The sequence below is a fragment of the Nicotiana tomentosiformis genome, chromosome 1 (assembly GCF_000390325.3).
Source record: "Nicotiana tomentosiformis chromosome 1, ASM39032v3, whole genome shotgun sequence".
Lineage (NCBI taxonomy): Eukaryota > Viridiplantae > Streptophyta > Magnoliopsida > Solanales > Solanaceae > Nicotiana > Nicotiana tomentosiformis.
In genome coordinates this window covers 143063606-143086742 of record NC_090812.1, presented here as the reverse complement: position 1 = coordinate 143086742, position 23137 = coordinate 143063606, and the positions used below count along the sequence as shown (strand labels likewise).

The 23137-nt window shown below is 38.5% G+C and overlaps 4 protein-coding genes across 4 annotated transcripts; 3 read left to right on the top strand and 1 right to left on the bottom strand.

Annotated features, from left to right (window-relative positions):
* Window positions 1-84: 84 nt before the first annotated feature.
* On the top strand, window positions 85-2096 carry LOC104106751 (feruloyl CoA ortho-hydroxylase F6H1-3-like). The gene is made up of 2 exons (XM_009615368.4): window positions 85-683; window positions 1425-2096. Exons 1-2 carry the CDS (start codon window positions 169-171, stop codon window positions 1999-2001), a joined length of 1092 nt encoding a protein of 363 aa, XP_009613663.1. The 5' UTR covers window positions 85-168; the 3' UTR covers window positions 2002-2096.
* A 2800-nt stretch (window positions 2097-4896) lies between these two features.
* On the bottom strand, window positions 4897-5439 carry LOC138910766 (uncharacterized). Its single transcript, XM_070201963.1, has 2 exons — window positions 5406-5439; window positions 4897-5225 (listed from the first exon to the last, which is right to left on the bottom strand). Exons 1-2 carry the CDS (start codon window positions 5437-5439, stop codon window positions 4897-4899), a joined length of 363 nt encoding a protein of 120 aa, XP_070058064.1.
* Window positions 5440-7220: 1781 nt separating this feature from the next.
* LOC138910764 (uncharacterized) lies at window positions 7221-7793 on the top strand. The gene has a single exon (XM_070201958.1). It carries the CDS (start codon window positions 7221-7223, stop codon window positions 7791-7793), a length of 573 nt encoding a protein of 190 aa, XP_070058059.1.
* A 9594-nt stretch (window positions 7794-17387) lies between these two features.
* LOC138910759 (uncharacterized) lies at window positions 17388-17903 on the top strand. Its single transcript, XM_070201956.1, has one exon. It carries the CDS (start codon window positions 17388-17390, stop codon window positions 17901-17903), a length of 516 nt encoding a protein of 171 aa, XP_070058057.1.
* The last annotated feature ends 5234 nt before the right edge of the window (window positions 17904-23137 follow it).

Here is a 23137-nt window from a genome sequence, read left to right as displayed (position 1 = left end):
GAAAGCATGAGAATTGCAACCAAAGTAGGCTTACAATAGAATGCAATCTTGAAAACTTAAAGACACCATATATATAGCATTCAATACCACTTGAAGTTATCCATCTATTCTTCTACTTCTCCTTACAAATTATAAGCTCAATAACTGAAGTTATAATAATCAAAAACTATGGCTCCATCATTGTCAACACTCCTTAGTTCCAACACATGGAATGTCAAGAATTTTGTTGTAAATGAAGGCCATGGAGTGAAAGGTCTTGCAGATATGGGAATTCAGACACTACCTAAGCAATATATTCAACCACTCGAAGAACGAATTTACGTGAGCAATGTTAAGTTGGCTGAAGAACTATCTATACCAGTCATTGATATGTCAAACTTCAATGATCCAAAAGTGGCGAATTCGATATGCAATGCAGCAGAGGAATGGGGCTTTTTTCAGATTGTCAATCATGGAATTCCAATTCAAGTATTTGAGAATGTTAAGGATGCTACACATAGGTTCTTTGCTTTGCCTGCTGAAGAAAAGAGAAAGTACTCAAAAGATTACTCTTCTACAAATAATGTTCGTTTTGGGACAAGCTTTACTCCTCAAGCTGAAAAGGCTTTAGAGTGGAAAGATTACCTTAGCCTCTTCTATGTTTCTGATGAAGAAGCTGCTGATTTTTGGCCTCCTGCTTGCAGGTTTCATTCTCTTTTAATTTTCATGTTTTTCTCGACTTCAAGTTAAAAAACAGGTTAATTTCACATACAATCATCCAACTTTAAATTAACCTAAATAGCTGGTCATCCAACCACTTAAATTAAAATAGACGGCATATGTATAATATATGTATATGCCATGTATAATATGTATATCACTGTGTATATCAATATATAATCTATGTATCCAGCCGGGATATAATCGATTTACCGGCTAAGAAAAGGAAACAATGAATCCAGCTGACTATTTGTATAAAGATCCCTTATAAAAACTATCTTTTGTTATATTAAAGTAAATTAACTTAATCCATTATAATAGTAAAGTCACAAAAATAATATTTGTCACATTGGATTAATTGAAGTTTACCAACTACTCCCTCCGGTCCATAATAAGTGATTTTTTGGCCCTTTTTTGTGGTCCAAAATATCTGATTTTTCCAGATTTCAAGAATGAATTAATTATTTTTTTCCTACATTTCCCTTGGAGTGAATAGTGTTGGAGTATGTGTTAGGAATGTTTATGTGAAGAGATAGTAAAGATTAATATGGTCAATTTCATTGCTAATTAATATTATAGTGAGTAAAGTTTAATTATTTAATGCGACAAATATTTGTTTAGCGACTTTATTGTTACAGTGGATAAAATTTAGAGAACCAATGTGAAATTAACTTGTTAAGAAACATATTCAAAAGAAAACCTATCTAATTATTGTTTGATCTCAGAGATGAAGCACTTCAATTCATGAAAAAGGCAGAGCTTGTGATCAAAAGATTGATGGAAGCATTAATGAAAGGACTAAATGTGAAAGAGATTGATGAAGCTAAAGAATCACTTCTAATGGGTTCAAAGAGGATCAACCTTAACTACTATCCTAAATGTCCGAATCCTGAACTTACTGTCGGGGTAGGGCGTCACTCTGATGTCTCAACTTTAACCATTTTGCTTCAGGACAATATCGGAGGACTTTACGTGCGAAAACTAGACAATGATAGTACTTGGCTTTCTGTCCCTCCGATTAATGGAGCGCTTGTTATTAATGTTGGCGATGCGCTTCAAATTCTGAGCAATGGTCGATACAAGAGTATCGAACATCGTGTTGTTGCTAATGGAAGCAACAACAGAGTTTCAGTGCCAATATTTGTGAATCCTAAGCCAAATGATGTTATTGGTCCTTTACAAGAAGTGTTGGAAAGTGGTGAAAAGCCAGCTTATAAGCAAGTTCTTTACTCGGATTATGTCAAGCATTTCTTCAGGAAAGCTCATGATGGGAAGGACACTGTTGATTTTGCAAAGATATGAGATATTTTGTCAAGTGTAACAACCTTTTTTTTATTTAACATTCCCATAAGTTGAAAGGAAGAAAAATAATGGAAAGAAAAGTCCAGGCATGTAATATTGATAGCATTTTCACAAGTTGTGCTTTGAATGAATAAATTTCATAAATGGTCATATAACTATAATTTTTTAAAATCAAAATCATATAATTATATTTTCTAACACAAAAATCACAATAGTTTTACTAACTCACCCAAAAATCACAATTGCCAGAAAACATAACTTTTCAATGCTATATTTTTTATTTCACATTTTTTATTTTTATTTTCAATCTAATAAATATTGACCCAATTAAAAGAGCTTGCATTGATGTTTTAATAACTCCTCTCTTTGGCAAATAGTTATATATAGAGTTTGGCTTGCCAACACAAAAAAAAATGAAAAAAAAAGAAGAAGATTAATTCGGACGAGAAAAACTTGCTCACACCCTGTGTAACTACATTAATTTTTCGTGGTCAAGTAGTTGATTAAGGTGATTATATATATTAATTAATCATGGTTAATAAGTGTATATGAAAGAAACACCACTACAGGATTAGAACTACAAGAGAAAAAGCTTTAATTTTAATACCATTATATTTATTAAGGAGAATCATAATAGCTGTAGGACTAGGAATAATGAATTGGATTGCAAAAATAGGAAAAGTTATTTTGATGAATTTCCATTAAAGTTAATTGTCTTTCATTTGATTTTTCAGTGTCAAAAAAATGCAGATAAATTATACGACAAACGACAAAAGTTCCAAAATCTATTGAACTGCTATATCCCAAAATCTGTTGGGATCGAGGTACTAAGGTATCATATGTAAGCTAACAAAAGCAAACTTTGATGACGATAAATCAGATACATAATATATTTTATATGATTCGGTCAATTCACTTGCATCAATCTACTAATATAAAAGAGAAAAAAAAGCTTATTGAGAGAACCTCCCCCCCCACAACCCCCCCAAACAAGATTTTTTTTAAGCACTAAATTTTTTTACTCGATTTCAATTACGAATTTTAACTCCAAACCAGTTTAAATTACCTTCAATCTTTCTTAATTTTTGTATATTGCCTCGCCTATATATTTTCAATGAAAACCATTTGAAATTTTTTTCTAGATATTTTAAAAATCTTGTATATTATTAATAACTTTTTATTGGATAAAAATAATTAAATGGTTAAAATGACTAAGTGGCTGTAAATTTTAAGAGATTTTTACACTGTAGGACTCTTATATAAAATAGTAGTTATATTAATATTACCATATTTGGATTATTCTAATAATTGCAGATTTTATTACAAAATGTAGCATATATAAATAAAATACTACTAGTATTTAATAATAACGTATTTATTCTCCAACTCTTACTAAAAAACAAGGGATTATATTTAAATTCTTGATATCTTAGTTCTCTTTCTCTCTCATAAAAAATAACTGCCGAGAGAATTTTTCTTCTCTTATTTAGGAGAAGTGTCATATACTCATATTTTTCCTGATTTCGGTGGAAGTTCTTCCCATCTCTTGTCAATTTAACTTTGTTTTTTTAAAAAATATTGCTCAAATGCTATTGTTGCTTTCTCCCGATCTTCGGCACATCTGACTCTTTTAACAAATTACCACCGCAAGAGATAAACCAAATATTTCTTTCTCCTCATTGTAATTAGGGTGTTAATAGATATTTAAATATTGATTAATCCGACCGAATCGTACCACATCGAATCGATTTTTAGGTTTCTTTTAATAAAATAGTAGGTTCTTATATAAATCTATAACTGTACCGCTAATTAGGGTAGGTTTTTAATTTTATGAAAAATAAATCGAAAAAATATCTTGATTCAGTGTTGTTAATTTTTGGTAAATTTTCTTTTTGTTTCATTTCCATTGTCGTTATCAGTATATCATTATATCTTTCGTCTCGTTTCTTATTATCTCCAGTAGGGCCTTGACATGACGTCGTCACTACTCTATCGAGGTTAGACTTAACACTTACTGGGTACCATTATGGTATACTCATACTACGCTTCTGCACATCTTTTTATACAAATCCAGGTATATCTTATCAGTCCCGACACTAGTACGCTGAGTTTGCATTTGGAGAGTTCAAGGTATACATGCCCGCATCCGCAGGCCTTGGAGTCCCCTTCTATCCCTTTTTATATTTTCCTTAGTAGACACAGTTGTATAGGAATGACTTGGCATTGTCATAGAGCTTGTGACTTGTATTACGTCGGGTTTTGGGCTATTGTATACACTTGAGTTATAGAGATTTCCCTTTATATATATGTTGTTGAGTTTTGTGATTATAGATTATATTATTGTTTTCATTTACTTCCGCGTGTTAGGCTTACCTAGTCTTAGAGACTATGTGCCGTTACAACAATCTACAGAGAAAAATTGGGATCGTGACACTCTCTCTCTTCGTTACCTCACACCACTGGTCTCATATGTCTGCCTCGCCACTATTCTTCTCTCCGTTGCCTCGCCGATTGCCGATCGCCGACGTTTCTTCCGTCGTGGCTTCCCAGGTAAGTTCCTCTCTCTTCCTAACCTTTTTTCAGAAATTTATTTGTGTTTATTAATGAATATTGATTCTTAATTTAGGTTAATGACTCTTGTTTGTTGTTTGTTGATTCTTGATTTTGTAGACTTTAGTACTATAAATTATTGAGTTTTCTAGTGCATTTGCTTTTATAAACTTATGAAAAATAATTGCTGATTGTTTTTATAGAATTGAGATACTTTAACTCGATCAAGGAGATTAAAAGCTTCTTTATAGATATTTGTTGTTCTTATTGCATCAGTGATGTTATTGAGAATGGCTCTTAAAGTTTTGGCACCATCAAATTCTCTGATATTGCACTCAATGTGTCCTAATTGTAACTTGCATCAGCAAAGAAATTAGCAACTGAACTGTCATATTTCAATGAAACTTCTGACTCTATAAAACAGCTAATGCTATGATCCTGACTTTTATCTGCCTTATAATCATATATTTTCCGTATTCCAAGTTGTTGAAGAAATTCATTCAGATCAATCTGAGGCTTTTCTTGAACTACTGATTTATTTTGTGATGAAAATTCAACTTCCTTCTCCTTAACTTGTGGAATTGTCAAACGGGATTGTTTACTGAAGTTTTGTATCTCATTCTTGGGATCACTGGTTGATGAACTTGAAGATGATGCCTCTATTTTCTTGAGTTCTTAAAGTTTATGGTGAATTACATAAACATTAGGCTGAGCATTTAAGTTGAGCAAGCCAGTAGTATTATTAGGGAATGATGAAACAAAGTTGTTTGAAGAAAACCATTTGAACTTTTGTGATTTTTTTAATGGATTGAAATTAGTTCTCATATGTGGCAAATTAAGATAAGCATCAGCACCATATAATCTCCTAGCTGCTTCATCATAAGCCATAGGCTCAATACTCGAAACAACAAGTTTCAAGCATTGGGTTAGAATTAGTTCACGTGAATTACTTAAAGAAATTAAGACATAATATAGTTACAACTAAAATAAGTTTCCTAACACATCAAATTAATAATCTAATATGTGTCAAAGCTAGTACCTTTATAATTGTATTGAAAAAGTAAGTGTTACTTTTAGTGAGAAGAAGTTCAAAATGCAATTTTAGAGGTGCACTTAGTGATATGTCCCATTGAAATACTAGACTAATAAAATTTTGTCTAAACTAAATAAAACTAAGATGACATTAGACTAAAAAAAATTAAGATGATATTAAACTAAAGAAAATTGAGTCTTGGAACAATGTTTACTTCTAGTTGAATCCTTTTATGAATTTGTATTTTATTTAGTTTATGTTGAAGCTAACCCTTCTTTAAGCTTAGTTCAATACAATATTTGTATAACAATTTTTCTAATTACATTCCTACTTTATAATTCAGTCTCAAAACTCAGTGAAGAGGTATTTTATCAAAGCACCAAAATCAAATTTGGCTTCTCATATAACCTATCCAGGAAGAGAATATTAACCATTCAGAAGTACCATCTTCTCATGAATGTGATTTGAATTCTTTAAAGTTTGACCCGGGGAAAAGAACTCAAATCTTAAACTCCCATCCAAATTATCGTGATGTTATTAGAAGAGAATACATTCGACAAGGTTCTTGTCAACCTCGACTTCATAACTTTCCTAAAATTAATTTTTCTGGATCAATGCATCGATTTAATCCTAAATGGTTTGATGATGATTATCATGATTTGTTGGAGTATAGTGTAAGTAAAGATGCAAACTATTGTTTATATTGTTATCTACTCAGGGGCGTACCTAGCGTATTACTAACGGGTTCAATTGAACCCATAACTTTTGACGCTGAGTAAAAATTTACATGTAAAAATTTATTAAAATTACAAAAATAGTAGATATGAACCCATAACTTTAAAAATATAATGAGTTCAATACTAAAAATTTTAAAAGCTGAACCCATAAGGTTTAAATCCTGGATCCGCCTCTGTATCTACTTAAAGATAATAATATTCATCAAGGTAGAGGTGATGCATTTTAAAGTACAAGGTTTAAGAGTTGGCATAAAAAGAAAGGTTTTGATAAACATATTGGTGGGTCAAGTAGCATTCACAATCGGTTAAAACAAAAAGGTCAAGATTTGCGACAATAACAGTCTATTCAATCTTCATTAGAGAGATAATTTAATCAATTTAAGCATGAGTATTTGGTCCGCTTAACTGCTTCAGTTAATATAGTAAGACTTCTTATAACTCAAGGGTTAGCACTTTGAGGTCATGAAGAATTTAAGTCATCACTTAGTAGGAGTAATTTTCTTCAAACTCTCTTATGGTATGCAAAAATGTGTAATAATATTCATGATTTTATACTGGAACATGCTCATCAAAATGATCAAATGACTTCTCCAATGATTCAAAAATACATTGTTACAACATATAAGATAGAAATAACTAAATCTATCATCGAGGAGCTAAATGGTGATTACTTTGCCTTGCTAGTTGATGAATCTTTTGATGTGTCACGCAAGGAGAAAATGATAATTATCTTACGGTATGTTGATAGAATGAGATTTGTGATGGAGCAATTTATTGATGTTGTTCATGTTCAAAATACTAGTGTTTCATCTCTGAAGAGTGCAATTGTTAAGTTACATGGCCAACACTCCTTAAGTCTATCATATGTACGTGGATAATGTTACGATGGGGCAAGAAATATGCAAGGTGAGATTAATGGTCTTAAAATATTGATTAAGCGAGAAAGTAGATCGGCTCATCACATTCATGCTTTTACTCATCAACTTCAAGTTACCCTTGTTGTATTTTCTAAGAAATCTCTTCAAGTGGGAGAACTTGTAGTATTGATTTCAAATATTTTGAATACATTGGGATATTATTTAAAGCGTATGGATGAATTACGAGAATCTCAAAAAGAAATAATTCAAGAGGCATTAGATATGGGTGAGCTTACAACCAGTAGGGGCTTGAATCAAGAACTTGGTCTTTCAAGAGCATGTGATACTCGTCGGGGATCTCACTTTAAATTTTTTAATAATATTATTCTTATATTTGGCTCTATTCTTAATGTTCTTGAATCGCTTGTTCTTGATGCACATTCTACAGATGAAAGAGCCATGGCAATAGAATATCTCAGGGCTTGTCAAACATTTGAGATTGAATTCATGTTGCATTTGATGAGAGATATTTTAGCAATCACAAATAAGCTCAATAAATGTTTACAAAAAAAAGAGAGCAAGACATTGCAAACACCATGCTACTTGTTAAAGTAGCAAAGAAAGGTTGCAAAAGTTAAGGAAAGAGGAATGGGAATCTCTTATTGCAGATATCTGCATTTTATATTAAATATGATATTTTGATACATCACTTTGATGAGCCATATATGTAATGACCTGACCGGTCGTTTTGAGCTATAGTATGTCGTTCGGCAGTTTGAGACCTTGAGTAGTTTCACTTCATGTTTTATGACTTGTACGCGTAGTCGGAATCGAATTTTGGAAAGTTCAGAGTTGATTTGGATGGAAAATTCTAATTTTGGAAGCTTTAAGTTGGAAAAATTGACTGAGGTTTCACATTTGAGTAAACGACCCTGGAATCAGAATTGAAGGTTCCAATAGGTTCGTATGATGATTTCGGACTTGGGCGTATGTTCGGGTGGCCCGAGAGTATTTCGGCGTCTATTATGGAAAGTTGGTTTAAAAGTTTAAGAATTCTAAAGTTTGATTTGAAGTGAATTTTGGTGTTATCGATGTCTGTTTGGGGTTATGAGCCTTGAAATAGGTTAGTATCGTTATTTATAACTTGTACGTAAAGTTTGGCGTCATTCCAGAGTGTTTAAGTATGATTCGGATGCGTTCATTGAAGTTTGGATGTTTGAAATTTAAAAGAAGGCTTTGATTGTCGATTTGCAGTTTGGATGTTGTTTGGTGTGATCTGAGGCCTCGAGCAGGGTCGTGTCATATTTTGGGACTTGCTGATATGTTCGTATGGGATTCCGAGGGGTTCAGGTGAGTTTCAGACCATTTCTAGGCCATTTTTAATTGCTGGTTTTTGGCTATAGTAGTGTGCATCGCGATCACAGACATTGGATCGCGTTTGCGAAGAGAAAAATGGAGAAAGGGGTATGTGAATCGCGTTCGCGGAGGCAAATTCGCGTTCGTGAAGAAGAAATTTCTGCTGTAGAGGGCTGAATTTGGAATCTTATATCTTTCAATCTATAAGAAATTTGGAGATGATCTAAAAATGAAAGTTGTAGCCATTAGTGTCTAGTTTTGCAAAAAGGCAAATCATTTGTCATTTGGAGTTTTGTACAAAACGTTATTACCATTATACTAGAGGCTATCTGGAGGAGTTGGGCAACTTATTATTCGCGATCGCGATTGGAGTATATTTTAATTTGCACGTTGTTTGACAAGTTTTAGAACGTTTGGCTTTGATTCGAGGTGTTAGAGAGGTGTTGGAGTCAGTTATGGAACTTTAGAGCGAGGTAAGTCCCGTGTCTAACCTTGTAAGGGGGAAATTACCCCCCACGTGATGTAATTGTTATGTGCTACTGGTTGTGGGTGCTACGTACGCATGAGGTGACTTGAGTCCGTACGTAGCTAAAGCATGTTTATGTCTGGGTAGACTTAGGACTTTATCATGTAATATTTGAATTATTTGAACTTATTCTGCTTGCTTAATTAATTGAATTGATTTAGAAATATATGTATATATTAGGCCGAGCCTTATCACCTTGAGTTATTGGAAAGTTATTTGAGAAACAGTAAAGGTTAAATTCACTTTGTGCTCATGTACTGTATTGTAAGCACGTGTTTCGTAATTTGGTAATTTCCTTCCTTTCTTATGGAGCGGGCTGAATGTCTCGACAGTATAATAGATGCATCTATGGCTTGTCTTTCTCGACCCTCGGCAATGTACATATTATTCTAGATCATGTCGAACAACCTCAGTATAATCGTGCGTTATTTCACTGGCAGTCCGAATATTAACGAGATTATCCTTCCACTAATGCGTGACATTTTATATGGTATTTCTTATTCGTTTGATACTGGTACTTGATACATCTGAGTTGTTGAGGTAGAATACAAGACTGAGAAATTCATACCTTTAAAAGAAATTTTTGGAAGATTATGTAACTTACAGATTTATCCCATTATTGCTGTGTGCTTCATATCTGCTTATAATTTATTATATTGCTTTATTGGAACTCTAGTAAGTGTCGATGTTGACCCCTCGTCACTACTTCTATGGGGTTAGGCTAGATACTTACTGGGTACGTGTTGATTTACATACTCATGCTGTACTTCTGCACTAAATGTGCATGATCTGGCAGGTTTATTTGGTGGTCACCTTGGCGCATAGGCGCAGCTGCTGAAGGGACTTTATGGTGAGCTGCAAATTCCAGGCTACGTATCGCAGCCCACAGAGTCTCCATCGTATTACTTATTTTATCCTGTCTTATTTACACTCCAGACAGATATTGTATTACTAGTGTAATCCTTAGTAAATACTCATGCACTTGTGACATCGAGTTTTGGGATATTCTAGTTGATGACTATGGATTTGTATATTATTATCACCTTTCATTTCCTTTTTCAGACTACTAGTTATGTACGTACCCGTAATTTTAGAGGTGTAAACCTCCTTACTTAATTACAATTATGATTTCAAAAAAAATAAAATAAATAATTAAGTTGTTAGTTCACCGTTGGTTTGCCTAACGGCGGCGACGTTGGCGCCATCGCGACCTATAGTGGGTTTTGGGTCGTGACTTCTTGGTATCAGAGCTCTAGGTTCACTTGGGTCTCACAAGTCATGAGCAAGTCTAGTAGAGTCTTGCGGATCGGTACTGAGATGTCTGTACTTATCTTCGAGAAGCTACATGGCTGTTAGGAGCACTTCCCTTTTTGATTCCTCTTCGTGTGGTTTGATTCCATTAGAGCTTATGCCTTCATTTCCTTCCTACTCAATCTTATGTGACGTGGAGCGCTTGTTATCAATTGGGCATCGAGGAGTTGTAGTGGTACTATAGATGTGGTGCAGGATGTTTCTCCCTGCGTATTCGAGAAGGCTATTATCGCCGCCTTGTGGAAGGGTGTTCTGCCATTTTAGCCTAGTATCTGTATTTCCTATGGTTTCGAGGCTATGCACAAATTATTATGATGTTCATGCATTGTTATCACATAATGTTGGTGTAATGGTAGGGTACTTGTTTATGTGTCTAGGTAGTGAATGACTCAAAAGGAGGATTTCGCAGTACATGGTTTAGAGGTTCGGCATTTAATTCCAGCGGAGGAAAGACAATCGGACTATGGATGTTCAGGATTCGGTTGATTGGGGGTAACGGAACTTGATATTTTTGAGCATGGTGGAACTCTTAATTATGATATGGTGTCATCTTCCTTGTTGAACGCATTAAGGCTCGCCGGTGTTATGGTCTTCTTGATTTGCCTTCGGGGCATAGTGTTGTGAAATGGTGTCTGAGAATCATTGTTAGATATGGTAGTGTGTAGCGGTTTTAGAATCGAATCAGTGTTTCTAATGCTGATGGCTCGAGAAAGATGATCTTCGAGGAGGCTTAGAGTTAGTAGCAAATTTATCAGTTCAGGTGCTACATATATTGATTTTGATTTGAGGCAGTAATTGGGCATCTAAGAATGAGGAAGGACATGGTGGGAGGTGTCTCGTGGTGGTTGAATTGTTAGCAGGTCAAGTATGAAAAGCAGAGGTCGAGAGGTTGCTTAAAGGAGATAGTTTAATTGAAGTGGGAGTGGCAGAGTAGCGTATGGATTCTGTGGCAGGATAGCCACGTGCCTTGAGAAAGTATAGAGCGATTTGGGAATCATGGTAAAAAGTGACTAGGTCTACGGACTTTATTTTGAATGGTGGCTACTGTATTGAAGAATATTGAGTACGGCAGAAAAGAGTTTGCTTGAAATAAAGAGGGGTGTGAAAACTTGATTATTGTTTTTGATGCAACATGACTTTGAGTTTGGAATGTAATGTCAGACTTTCAGTTGATGTCAATGGGGAATGGACAGACTTGTATAGCCGGTGGACGAGCATGGACTCAGGAGGATTTACTGATTTCGTAGTAGTTATACCCAGTGCAACGTCGTGGAAAGATGTCGGTATGGAAATTCCACAGGTGAGTTATCTCCTGTGAGCAGGTCAACAGTTGCGTGATTTCTGATGAAGCTTCTACGAGGAGTTCTACTTACTACCCAACGGGAGGTCGAATAGTCAATTATGGCTAATGATTTGGGAAGTTTTAGGAAGCGTTTAACAAGATATTTCGAGAGGTTTGGCGATTTAATGGTGAGAGATCATAGCACTTGGGAAGGGGTAATATTTGTGGATTCTAGATTTATATGCTTGTAGCTTAAAGCTAAGTGGGGGAGCCCACCGCCTGATTGGATCATATGGTTGTCTGCTTATGCGGTTTCTGGTTATCAGTGCATTATTTATGACTAAAAAAGAAAACATCAGGGGTAATTCTAGCAAAGAACTTGATGAATGTGTGCTATATTTGGCCTTATCGATTAATGTGCAGGTTTTGGGAAGACTCAGAGTTTATACTTCTTGTGGAGGTGATGTACAAGGAAAATAATTCATTCGATTTCTTCTTCGGGAGTGTTCATGTGCTAATAGAGTGTTGGAGTTTGATTATACTCGGGATCAGGTCAGAGTGGGTGACTCTCAATAATGGATCTAATAGGTTCAAGGATGTAAGCGTGATGCCTAAGGATTTTGGGTCCGTTGTGTGGTTAAGGATTGAGTTTTTGCAGTGGGTATTGAGACAATGTGATCTCGTGATTTGGGTCATTCGGGATGAGTGTTGATCGAGTTTTGTTATGTTTTTGAATGGAGCTATTATTATTTCTAAGGTAGGTCAAGAGTAAATTAGAGTAAGTTGGGTCGGTTGGTAATGGTTTGAATCAACATGATTGTGGCAATGATTAGTTCCTTTGGCGCGTTAAGTTATACAGGTGGTTGGTGATTATACGTGCGGGCTTGACAACCACCATAATTTGATTGATTTTGGAGGTATTTGATTCTAATGGCCTTGTTATATGTAAATGGATCCCCAAAGAGTTATGACGGTTTATACCACGACTTGAGGTTTGTATTTTCTGTAGTTATGTGGATTCAGTTGCGTGTTGTAATGGTTCTTCTGAAATGAGTTAAGTGAAGGGTTCCTAGCCAATGGAGTGCTTATTCTACTAGTTGTTCAAGGGTTATAATGAATTCTTGTACTCTCGCGTAGCGGTATGATAGGTGTAATGAGAAGCATGGGAATTAGAAGTGGAGGATCAAGGTTGTGGTTCGATATTGGCAAGAATGTCACGAGCTCGGAGGAGAGGATGGGGGGGGGGTTAGATGTTTAGAGTAAGCTGGCATTATCTTAGTGTTACCTGAGAATGGTGTACGGGGTAAGACGCATCGTGTATTGATTTGCGGATGCTTGACTAGCACTGTGGATATAGCATGGTCGATGGCCATTAATGTTCAAATTTTACTACCTGATGCAGAAGATTGTGGGGGTATATCCTACAAGGAGATCGTATAAGTATAACATGTTAGTCACTTGATTGTTAAAGATTGAAACCAAGTGTAGAGATTATGGTACTATCGCTAATGTGAGAGTTTATACCTTGAAGGCACTCTACTCCTTTGGTTGTGGACTATGGGAGTTTGTTCCGGATTGGACGATTGCTCACGTGTGTCATGAATAGGGCCATTGTGGATCCTTGGAAGGTTGTGGCCCAGTATGGTATGATCAGAATCGACTTGTGGTCAGTTGGTGGGTCTAATGTGGGCGTGTGCTCTACGTCAGGTAGGATGTGTTCATTCAGCATAGCATTTCTTACCGAGGAGTCTTCAGGTGTTGGATGTTATTCTCGTATGTAATACTCTATTGTGCCAGGTGGGTTGTGAGATGACTTGATTCTTTTCACATGTGTTGTGACCCCGTGTAGCTTGTGGTGTTATATGAGCAAGATGGCTCCTAAGATGCAGGTCATTTATTGCACCTGAGTCGTGCTTGGGTTTTTGTAGTGTATGTCACTATCCGTCTCCCTAGGGTTGTATTATGCACTTGGCGTGCTTGTGGTCGATATTCGGGCATTTACTAAGTATAAGCATTTCGTCTTGATGGGTGTTTCCTTATTGATTGTTATGAGTGGATCGGGTGGCATGTCGCCATGGGTATATTGTTTGTATTGGGTGGCACGCTGCCACGGGTATGTTATGTGGATCGGGTTGCGCACCGCGACGATGTCATGATTGGATTGGGTTGCATGCCACAACAATGCCATATTTGGATCGGGTTGCACGCCACAACAGTGTGATGTTAAGTACGGTTCCTTATACTTATTTTGTGTACCTTGTTTCCCATCTCTAAGATAGAGCCATATCATCGGTTTGGCTGTTTTATTCGTTACACGGGCTAGATGGTTCTTTGCTAGAGTTCATTCTTCCCTATGGGTCACATTCGAGTTGTAGCTCGTTGGCTCTTTGATGGCACTGTATGAGATTTTAGATGGTGTTTGAGGTGGCTTATTGCCCGAGCAACTTGTACTGGGAGAGACGAGGTTATTGGACCTAAGATCAGTGCGATCAGATTTATGTAGGGTAAATTAAAGAGAAAATATTGTTATTCAGTTCAAAATGAGGTAATGATTCTTGCGAGGTGGAGAGACCCCCATGATTTATTTATTTGGCAGGTGGTAATGAGTTTCAACGCATCTCTTTCGTCATGGCGATATTGCGAGAGTTGGAACATAGCTTATATGTGTCGTGAGGTGTATTGCGGGCATCAGATTTGTGGAATTTCAGATATTGTGGTCAGAGGATGTTATTATGGGTAGACGACTTGTGTGGTGCATGGTGTGATTTCAGCATAGGTGCATGATTAGGTTTTGGTACAGTGTGTAGGGATTGATGTGGTGTTCGTATGCTAGAATCAGGTCTTGTGGAGAATTCCGGATGTTGGAATTTAGTTCTAAGTCTGGTTAGCCAAGGTTATAGGGAGGATCTTCAGTATGGCTCAAGCTAATGTTCTCACATGGGTTGTGGTGGCGCGAGCAGGTGAACGAGGTGTTAAACAGTGATTTTGGAAAACTCCGGAACAGTTCTTGGCATGTTCGAGGACGAACGTATGTTGAAGTAAGGGAGAATGTAACGATCCAACCAGTAGTTTTGAGCTCTAGCGCGTCGTTTGACAGTTTGAGGCCTCTAGTAGCTTCAATTCATATTTTATGACTTGTACGCGCAGTTAGAATCAACTTTCAGGAAGTTCAGAGTTGATTCAGATGAAAAATTCTAATTTCAGAAGCTTTAAGTTGGAAGTATTGACCGAGGTTTGACTTTTGAGTAAACGACATCGGAATCGGGATTTGAAGGTTCCAATATGTTTGTATGATGATTTCAGATTTGGGCGTATATTCGGTTTGAGTATCGGGTGGTCCGGGAGCATTTCGGCGCCTATTATGGAAAGTTGGCATTTTGAAAGTATAAGAATTTCTGAAGTTTGATTTGAAGTGAATTTTGGTGTTATCGATGTCCGTTTGGGGTTCCGAGCCTGTAATGACCCGACTGGTCATTTTGCTTTCTAGATCCCTGTTTCCCTAATTTAAGACTCTCTGTATGTACTTTTACTGTTTTATGACTTGCGGGGACGGTTAGTTCGGGCTTGGAAGGTTTCGAGTCGAAACCTGAACACTTAATTCCTTAATATTAGCTTAAAGGGGTTAAGTTTGACTTGGGTCAATATTTGTAGTAAACGATCCCAGAACCAGGATTTGATGGTCCCAATAGGTTCGTATGATGATTTTGGACTTGGGCGTATGTTCGAGTCGAGTTTTGGATAACCGAGGAGCGTTTCAGCGCATAAAGTTGAAAGTTGGCGCATTGAAGGTTTTAAAGTTCTTTAAATTTAGTTTGAAGTAGGACTTGATGTTATTGAGGTCCAATTGGTATTTCAAGCCTGGGAATAGTTTCGTATGGTGATTTAGGACTTGCACGCAAACTTTGGTATCATTCCGAGTAGTTTAAGTATGATTCGACGCGTTCGGAATAGGTTGGAAGAACTTGAAGTTCATAAGTTGATTTTATTTTGTTTTGGGTTGTGATTCTTAGTTTGATGTTATTTTTCGTGTTTTTCGTGTTTTGAGAGGTCGAGCAGGTCCGTAGTATGTTTACAAACTTGTTTGTATTCTCGGACTAGGTTCCGGGGGCCTCAGGTGAAATTCAAATCGAAAACGGATTGGAATCTTGAAATTTGGGAGTGCTGCTGCTGTTGAACCTGGTGGTTTCGCACATGCGGAGGGAATGGCCGCATGTGCGGTCCCGCAAGTGCGGTTGGTTAATCACGGGTGCGAGGCTGGTGGAGATGGCTTGGCAACGCATGTGCGAGGCTGGTGGAGATGGCTTGGCAGCGCAGGTGAGAGGAAAATTCCGTACCTGCGAGGTCGCGGATGCGGAGCGTGGCCGCAGATGCGAAAATGGCTAAGGTAGCGTGGGGTCGAAGAAGCGGACTTGATTTGCAGGCGCGTGCCTGCGGGAGCGGAGGAAAATACACAGAAGCGGACGGGGTCCAGTGTGGGCAAGGTCGCAGGTGCGAGGGGCGAGCCGTAGAAGCGGGCTGCAGGTGCGGTTCCCTTCCGCAGGTGCGCCCGGTTCTGGGCTATGTGTGTTCCGCAGAAGCGGTCCTTTGCCCGTAGAAGCGGCATCGTGGGAGCGACCCGAAGTCCGTAGAAGCGGAAATCGCTGGAGGCAGTGGGGGCTTTTAATGTCGGGACTTAGGCAATTTTAGCTCATTTCTTTCATCTCTTGGGAGAATTTTGAGCTCTTTGAAGAGGAGTATTCACCTAGTACTTTGAGAAAAGTAATTTCTAAATGAGATGAGTTTAATACATGTATTTTGGGTAGATTCTTAGCATATAAAGTGTAGAGATTGTGGGTTTAGTTGAAAAATCTAGGTTTTGATAAAAATGGGATTTATCCACGAAAATGGTTATGGAATTGGAAGAAAATTATATATTTGAGTTTGTGAGGTTATGGGTAACAATTATCTTCGAAAATTTCCGGAATCCGGCCATGTGGGCCCAGGGGTGAATTTTAAGAATCTTCCAATTTGGGTTGGGTAATTACTCTAATAGATAATTTATTAACTTTTGAGCGTATATTGATTATTTTATATAATATTTGGCTAGTTTCGGATTGTTCAGCACCAAGTTGGGTCCTTAGGGTGAATTTGTGGCCGGAAAGTGAGCTTTGAGACGAGGTAAGTCTCTTGCCTAACCTTGTACGAGGGAATTTACCCCATAGGTGATTTATATTACTATTGTTTTCTAATTGTGGGGGTTACATATGCATGAGGTGACGAGAGTCCGTGTGTAGCTACTAATCATGCTGAAGTCCGAGTAGTTTAGGATCCAAATCATGAAATACTTGTAATGTTTGCACCATACTTGTTAAATTAAAGTTCCTAAATTATATTGAAACTTGATGAAGGATTTGTAAAGAGGGATAAGTAATTTCGATATTCTGGAGGGTTCAGTGGTGCCCCGGCTGGGGGTAGAGGTCAGTTTGTGAGGGGTCAGTCTTGCAGGCCCATATATCCAGCACCGCCGCCTCCTCGGGGTGATCCAATGTGGCCTTATTTTGGAGCCATTCCAGATAGATTCTACCATCCCCCAACTATTTAGGGTTCCTCTAGTGGGCCTTTAGGCCATCAGGGTCAGACTTCAAGTCAGTAGTCCACCGTACTGAGAGGTTGTTTTGAGTGCGGGGATCTTGGTCCTGTGAGGAGGTTCTACCCTAGGCTTCTGGGCAAGGTAGTGCAGCAAGGTCAACAACCTATGATTACAGCACCAGCTGCCACACCAGCCGTCCGGCTGCCCAAAGGCGGAGGGCAGGTGGGTAGAGGTCATCCTAGAGGTGGAGGCCAGCCAGATGGCGCTCCATCCAGGTTCTATGCCTTTCCAGCCAGACCAAATGCAGTAGCCTCAGATATCATGATCACATATATTATTTCTGTCTGCGGTAGGGATGTTTCAGTACTATTTGATCCAGGGTCTACATATACATATGTTTCATATCTATTAGCTCATTTCCTTGGTGTTACTCATGAGTCCTTGGGTACTCCTGTTTATGTTTCCACACCAGTAGGCGATTATGTTGTTGTGGATCAGATCTACCGATCATGTATAGTGACTTTCTGTGGTTATGAGACTAGAGAGGATTTTCTATTGCTCGATATTACGGACTTTGAGATCATCCTGGGCCTAAACTACTTGTCTCCATATCACGCCATCCTTGATTGCCATGCCAAGACTGTTACCTTGGCGATGCCTGAGTTTCCTAGATTGGAGTGAAAGGGTTAGTCTATTAGTGCATCTAGTCAGGTTATCTTTTTTTCTGAAGGCTCGATACATGGTCGAGAAGGGTTGTTTGGCTTATATAGCTTATGTTTGAGACACTACTACAGAGTCTCTAGCAATTGATTCAGTGCTCGTGGTCTGGGAGTTCTTCGATGTGTTTCCTTCTGATCTTCCAGGCATGCCGCCAGATTATGATATCAATTTATTTATTGGCTACAGGTACCCAACCTATCTCTATTCCACTGTACCGCATGAATCCGAAAGAGTTGAAGGAGTTGAAAGAACAACTTGAGAAGTTGCTAGCAAAGGGGTTCGTCAGACCGAGTGTGTCTCTTTGGGGTGCATCAGTGTTATTCTAGAAGAAGAAATATGGGACTATACGGATGTGCATTGATTACCGCTAGTTGAACAAAGTTACCATTAAGAACAAGCACCCGTTACCGTTCTGGCAAGTCCATACAATATGGTGGAAAAGAAATGGGCTGAATGCCCGGATCCAAATCAATACAGAAGTCAATATCTCTGTTAGTGGCATCCCCGACAAATCTACAGAAATTACTTCTGGAAATTTACGAACAACTGGTACTGAGTCCATAGAAGGGACATCAGCACTGGGATCGCGAATATAAGCCAAATAGGCTAGACACCCTTTCTCTACCATACGCCGAGCTTTCATATAAGAAATAACCCTGCTAGCAGAATGACTAGGAGTTCCTTTCCAATCTAACCGAGGTAACCCCTGCATGGCTAGGGTCACTATATTGGCATGATAATCCAATATAGCATGATAAGATGACAGCCAATCCATACACAAGATGACATCAAAATCTACCATATTAAGAAGTAGAAGATCCACACTAGTCTCAAGATTACAAATAGTAACCACACACGAACGATAGACATGATCTACTACAATAGAGTCTCCCACCGGTGTAGATACATAAACAGATGCACTTAGAGAATCACAAGGCACAACCAAACATGAAGCAAAATAGGAGTACACATAGGATTAAGTAGATCCTGGATCAAATAGAACTGAAGCATCTCTATGGCAAACTCGAATAATACCTGCGATCACAGCATCAGATGACTCGGCCTCAGGCCTAGCTGGAAAATCATAAAATCGGAACTGGGCCCTACCACTCTGAACTGCGTCCCTGGGACGGCCTCTGACTGGCTGGCCTCTACCTCTAATGGTCTGACCTCCACCTCTAATGGCCTGACCTCCACCTCTAGCTGCCTGACCCCTACCTCTAGCTGGCTAAGCAAGCGGTGAAGCAACAGGTGTCGGTATGATGGCACGAGAATCTTGCCGAGATATGTTACTCGCCAATCTTGGGCAATACCTACGGATGTGACCAATGTTTCCACACTCATAACACCCATCATGATGCCGTGGCTGCTGAAGCTGAAGCTGACCCAAATGGGCCGGATAACCGTTATAGTAACTCTGGAGTGGTGATGCACTGATAGGAGTTGAATGTTGGCTGTCCAGAGTAATGCATAATAGGACCGTGACTCCCTGAAGCACCGAAAGATACATGAAGTGCTGAATGAAATGGTCTGGGAGGATGTTCCCTACCAAAATTACCTCTGCCTCCAGACGAGGCACCACTGAAACCACCGAACTGACGAGGCCTCTTATCAGACCTCTGCCTTCTCTCATGTGCAAGAACTATCTCGATCCTCCTTGCGACATTAGCAACCGCCTGAAAAGAAATCTCACTTCCGGTCTCCTTGGCCATCTGAAGTATGATAGGATGAGTGAGTCTCTCAATAAACCTCCTCACTCTCTCTCCCTCCGTAGGTAGTAAAAGAAGAGCATGACGGTCCAAATCCACAAAACGGGACTCATACTGAGTAACAGTCATACTGCCCTGCTGTAGACACTCAAATTGCTTGCGGAATTCCTCTCTCAGTGTGATATGGAGGAACTTTTTCAGAAATAGCTGAGAGAACTACTCCCATGTAAGTGCAGGCGATCCGACTGGTCGGGTCAATGTATAATCTCTCCACCACCTCTTAGCAGAACCCGTCATCTGAAATACAACAAAATCAACCCCATTGGTCTCAACTATACCCATGTTCCACAGCACCTCATGGCAACGTTCAAGATAATCCCATGGGTCCTCAGAAGGTGTACCACTGAAGTGAACTGAAAAGAGCTTGGTAAACTTATCCAGTCTCAATAAGGCCTCAAAAGACATGGCGGGCCTATCACCGGTCTGTGCCGCAATAACTGGCTGAGCTACCCCAACTGGCGGGGCTGCTGGAGCCTGATTCTGAGGAGTCATCTGCTCCAGAGCGGGAGTAGTGGGAGTTTGTGCTTCTCCCCTAGCCTGTGAGACGGCTGGTGCGACTGGAAATGTACCATTCTGGGCCACGCCCTCCATAAGACTTACCAAACGGACTAGAGCGTCCTGAAGTACTGGAGTGGCTATGAATCCTTCCGGGACCTGAACTGGTCCAACTGGTACATTCTGAACTAGAACCTACTCTTGAAGGTCCACCTGAGGTTCTTCAACAGGTGCAGCTGCTCGCGCTCTAGACTGAGCTCTACCTCGGCCTCTGCCTCGGCCTCTAGCACGACCTCGACCTTGACCTCTACCCCTGACCATAGTTGCTACCGTGGGTTCTGGTCCCTAACCGTCTGTAGAGGTATTATGTGTTCTCACTATCTGCGAGAGAATAAGAGTAGAATGGTTCAATCATCGATGATAGAATAAAGTCGCACGACAGAATAAAAAGAAGTGATATTGTTCCTAAACTTCATAGGCTCTGAGAGATAAGTACAGACGTCTCCGCACCGATCCTTCAGACTCTACTAAGCTTGATCGTGACTCGTGAGACCTATGTAACCTAGTGCTCTGATACCAACTGTCACGACCCGAAATTTCCACCTTCGGACCGTGATGGCGCCTAACATTTCACTTGCTAGGCAAGCCAACGTTAGAATAATATTAACCAATTTTTAAATTATTAATAATCAAAAAAATAAATGCGGAAGCAAAGTTTGAAATATAGTGAATAATCTATAAAAATAACGGTGTCTAAATACCATCCCAGAATTGGTGTCACAAGTGCTAGCTTCTAGAATAAATACAAATAAAGGTATGAATAAAATAAAGCTGTCTGGAAATAAACACGTAGCTAAAGTAAAATAGACGAGGACTTCAAAACTGCGGACGGCATGCAGTTATACCTGAAGTTTCCTCTGGTAGCTGAAATCCGAGCAAGTCTATGGTACGCCGCTGGGACAAACTCCAAAATTTGTACAAGAAGTGTAGAGTGTAGTATCAGTATAACCGACCCCATGTATTGGTAAGTGCTGAGCCTAACCTCGACGAAGTAGTGACGAGGCTAAGGCGGGTCACTTACATTACCTGTATGCAATATTAGTAACAACAGCAATAATAGAAATAAATCAGGTAACTCATTTATAATAATTGAAGCCAATTCAGTAGTTATAACCAATTATCATTTCCATCAATTCTGTTGCAGCGTGCAACCCGCTCTCACAATATATTCACATTCAATTCTGTTGCAGCGTGCAACCCGCTCTCATAATATATTCACATTCGATTCTGTTGCGGCGTGCAACCCCATCCTCCAATATATTCATTTTAATCGAGTCTGTCATATATTTATTTCAATCAAGTATATATACACTTTTTAATAAATCTGTTACGGCGTGCAATCCGATCCCCCAAAATGGACTTTTTAATAAGTCTGTTGCGGAGTGCAACCCGATCCTCCAATATGGACTTTTTAATAAGTCTGTTGCGGCGTGCAACCTGATCCTCTAATATGGACTTTTTAATAAGTCTGTTGCGGCGTGCAACCCGATCTTCCAATATTTCCATTTCAATCAATTTCGTTGCGGCGTGCAACCCGATCCTCCAACATATCCATTTACCAATTCTTATAGAAGAAATTTCCTCAATAATTGCAATAATTGATATAAAATTATAAGACAACAAACATACAATAATTATGATTTAATTATGAAACAAACAATGAGAAATAGCAAATTATTATATAAATCAGGGAGAAAATAGGCAGTTTAATATTTAAGATGCTAAATGTCAAAATAACAATTAAAACACATAATTCAAATAGCATGTAATAATTAATGCATGAATTCAAGAATTAATATTTGACAAAGAATAGGAGAGAAATAATTATTATAATAATTAATTTATGATTTAAAACAATTTATGAATTTTCAAGTAAGCTTGCAAACAATTAATTTCACGACGTATAGACACTCGTCACCTCGCCTATACGTCGTTCACATGCATTTCACATAACAAATAATTAAAGGGTTCTATTTCCTCAAGTCAAGGTTAACCACGATACTTACCTCGCTTTGCAAATTCCAATCAATTGCTCGACCACAACTTTTCCTTTTACATTTGTCTCCAAAAGCTTCAAATCTATTCACAAATAATTCGATATACTCAATACGAATCATAGGAATTAATTCCATATGAATTTACTAATTTTTCGGATAAAAATCCGAAATTCATTAAAATATTCGGCAGTGGGACCCACGTCTCAAATCTCGAAAAAACTTACGAAATCCGAACACTCATTCCGAGACGAGTCCAACCATATAAAAATTATCCAATTCCGATATTAAATGGACCTTCAAATCTTAAATTTTTATTTTTGGAAGATTTTATAAAAATCTGATTTTTCTTCCATAAATTTACGGATTCATGATATAAATGAGTATGAAATCATGAAATATAATCAATTTAGGATAAGGAACACTTACCCAAATATTTTTCCGTAAAAATCGCCTAACAATCGCCTTACCCGAGCTCAAAAATAGAAAATGGTTGAAAATGGGACGAATCCCATTTTTCAGAACTTAAGTTCTGTTTCTGGGACTTTTACCCTTAGCGAACGCGGTCAGTGCCTCGCGTTCGCGAAGCATAAATTTGTGCAGTTCCATTTTACACTTTGCGAACGCGAGGGCTACTTCGCGAATGCGAAGCTTACCTAGCTTGGCTTTCGCGAACGCGAGATGCCCTTCGCGAACACACGAAGGCAATTATCCTGGCCAACTTCTTTCCCTTCGCGAACGTGAGGCTTCGATCGCGAATGCGAAGCTTTGAACCTCAAACCTTCGTGAATGCGGTCACTCTATCACGAACGCGAAGCACAAAATGTGCCAGCACCAATTTGCTCTTCGCGTTCGCGAGAGTACCTTCGCGAACGCG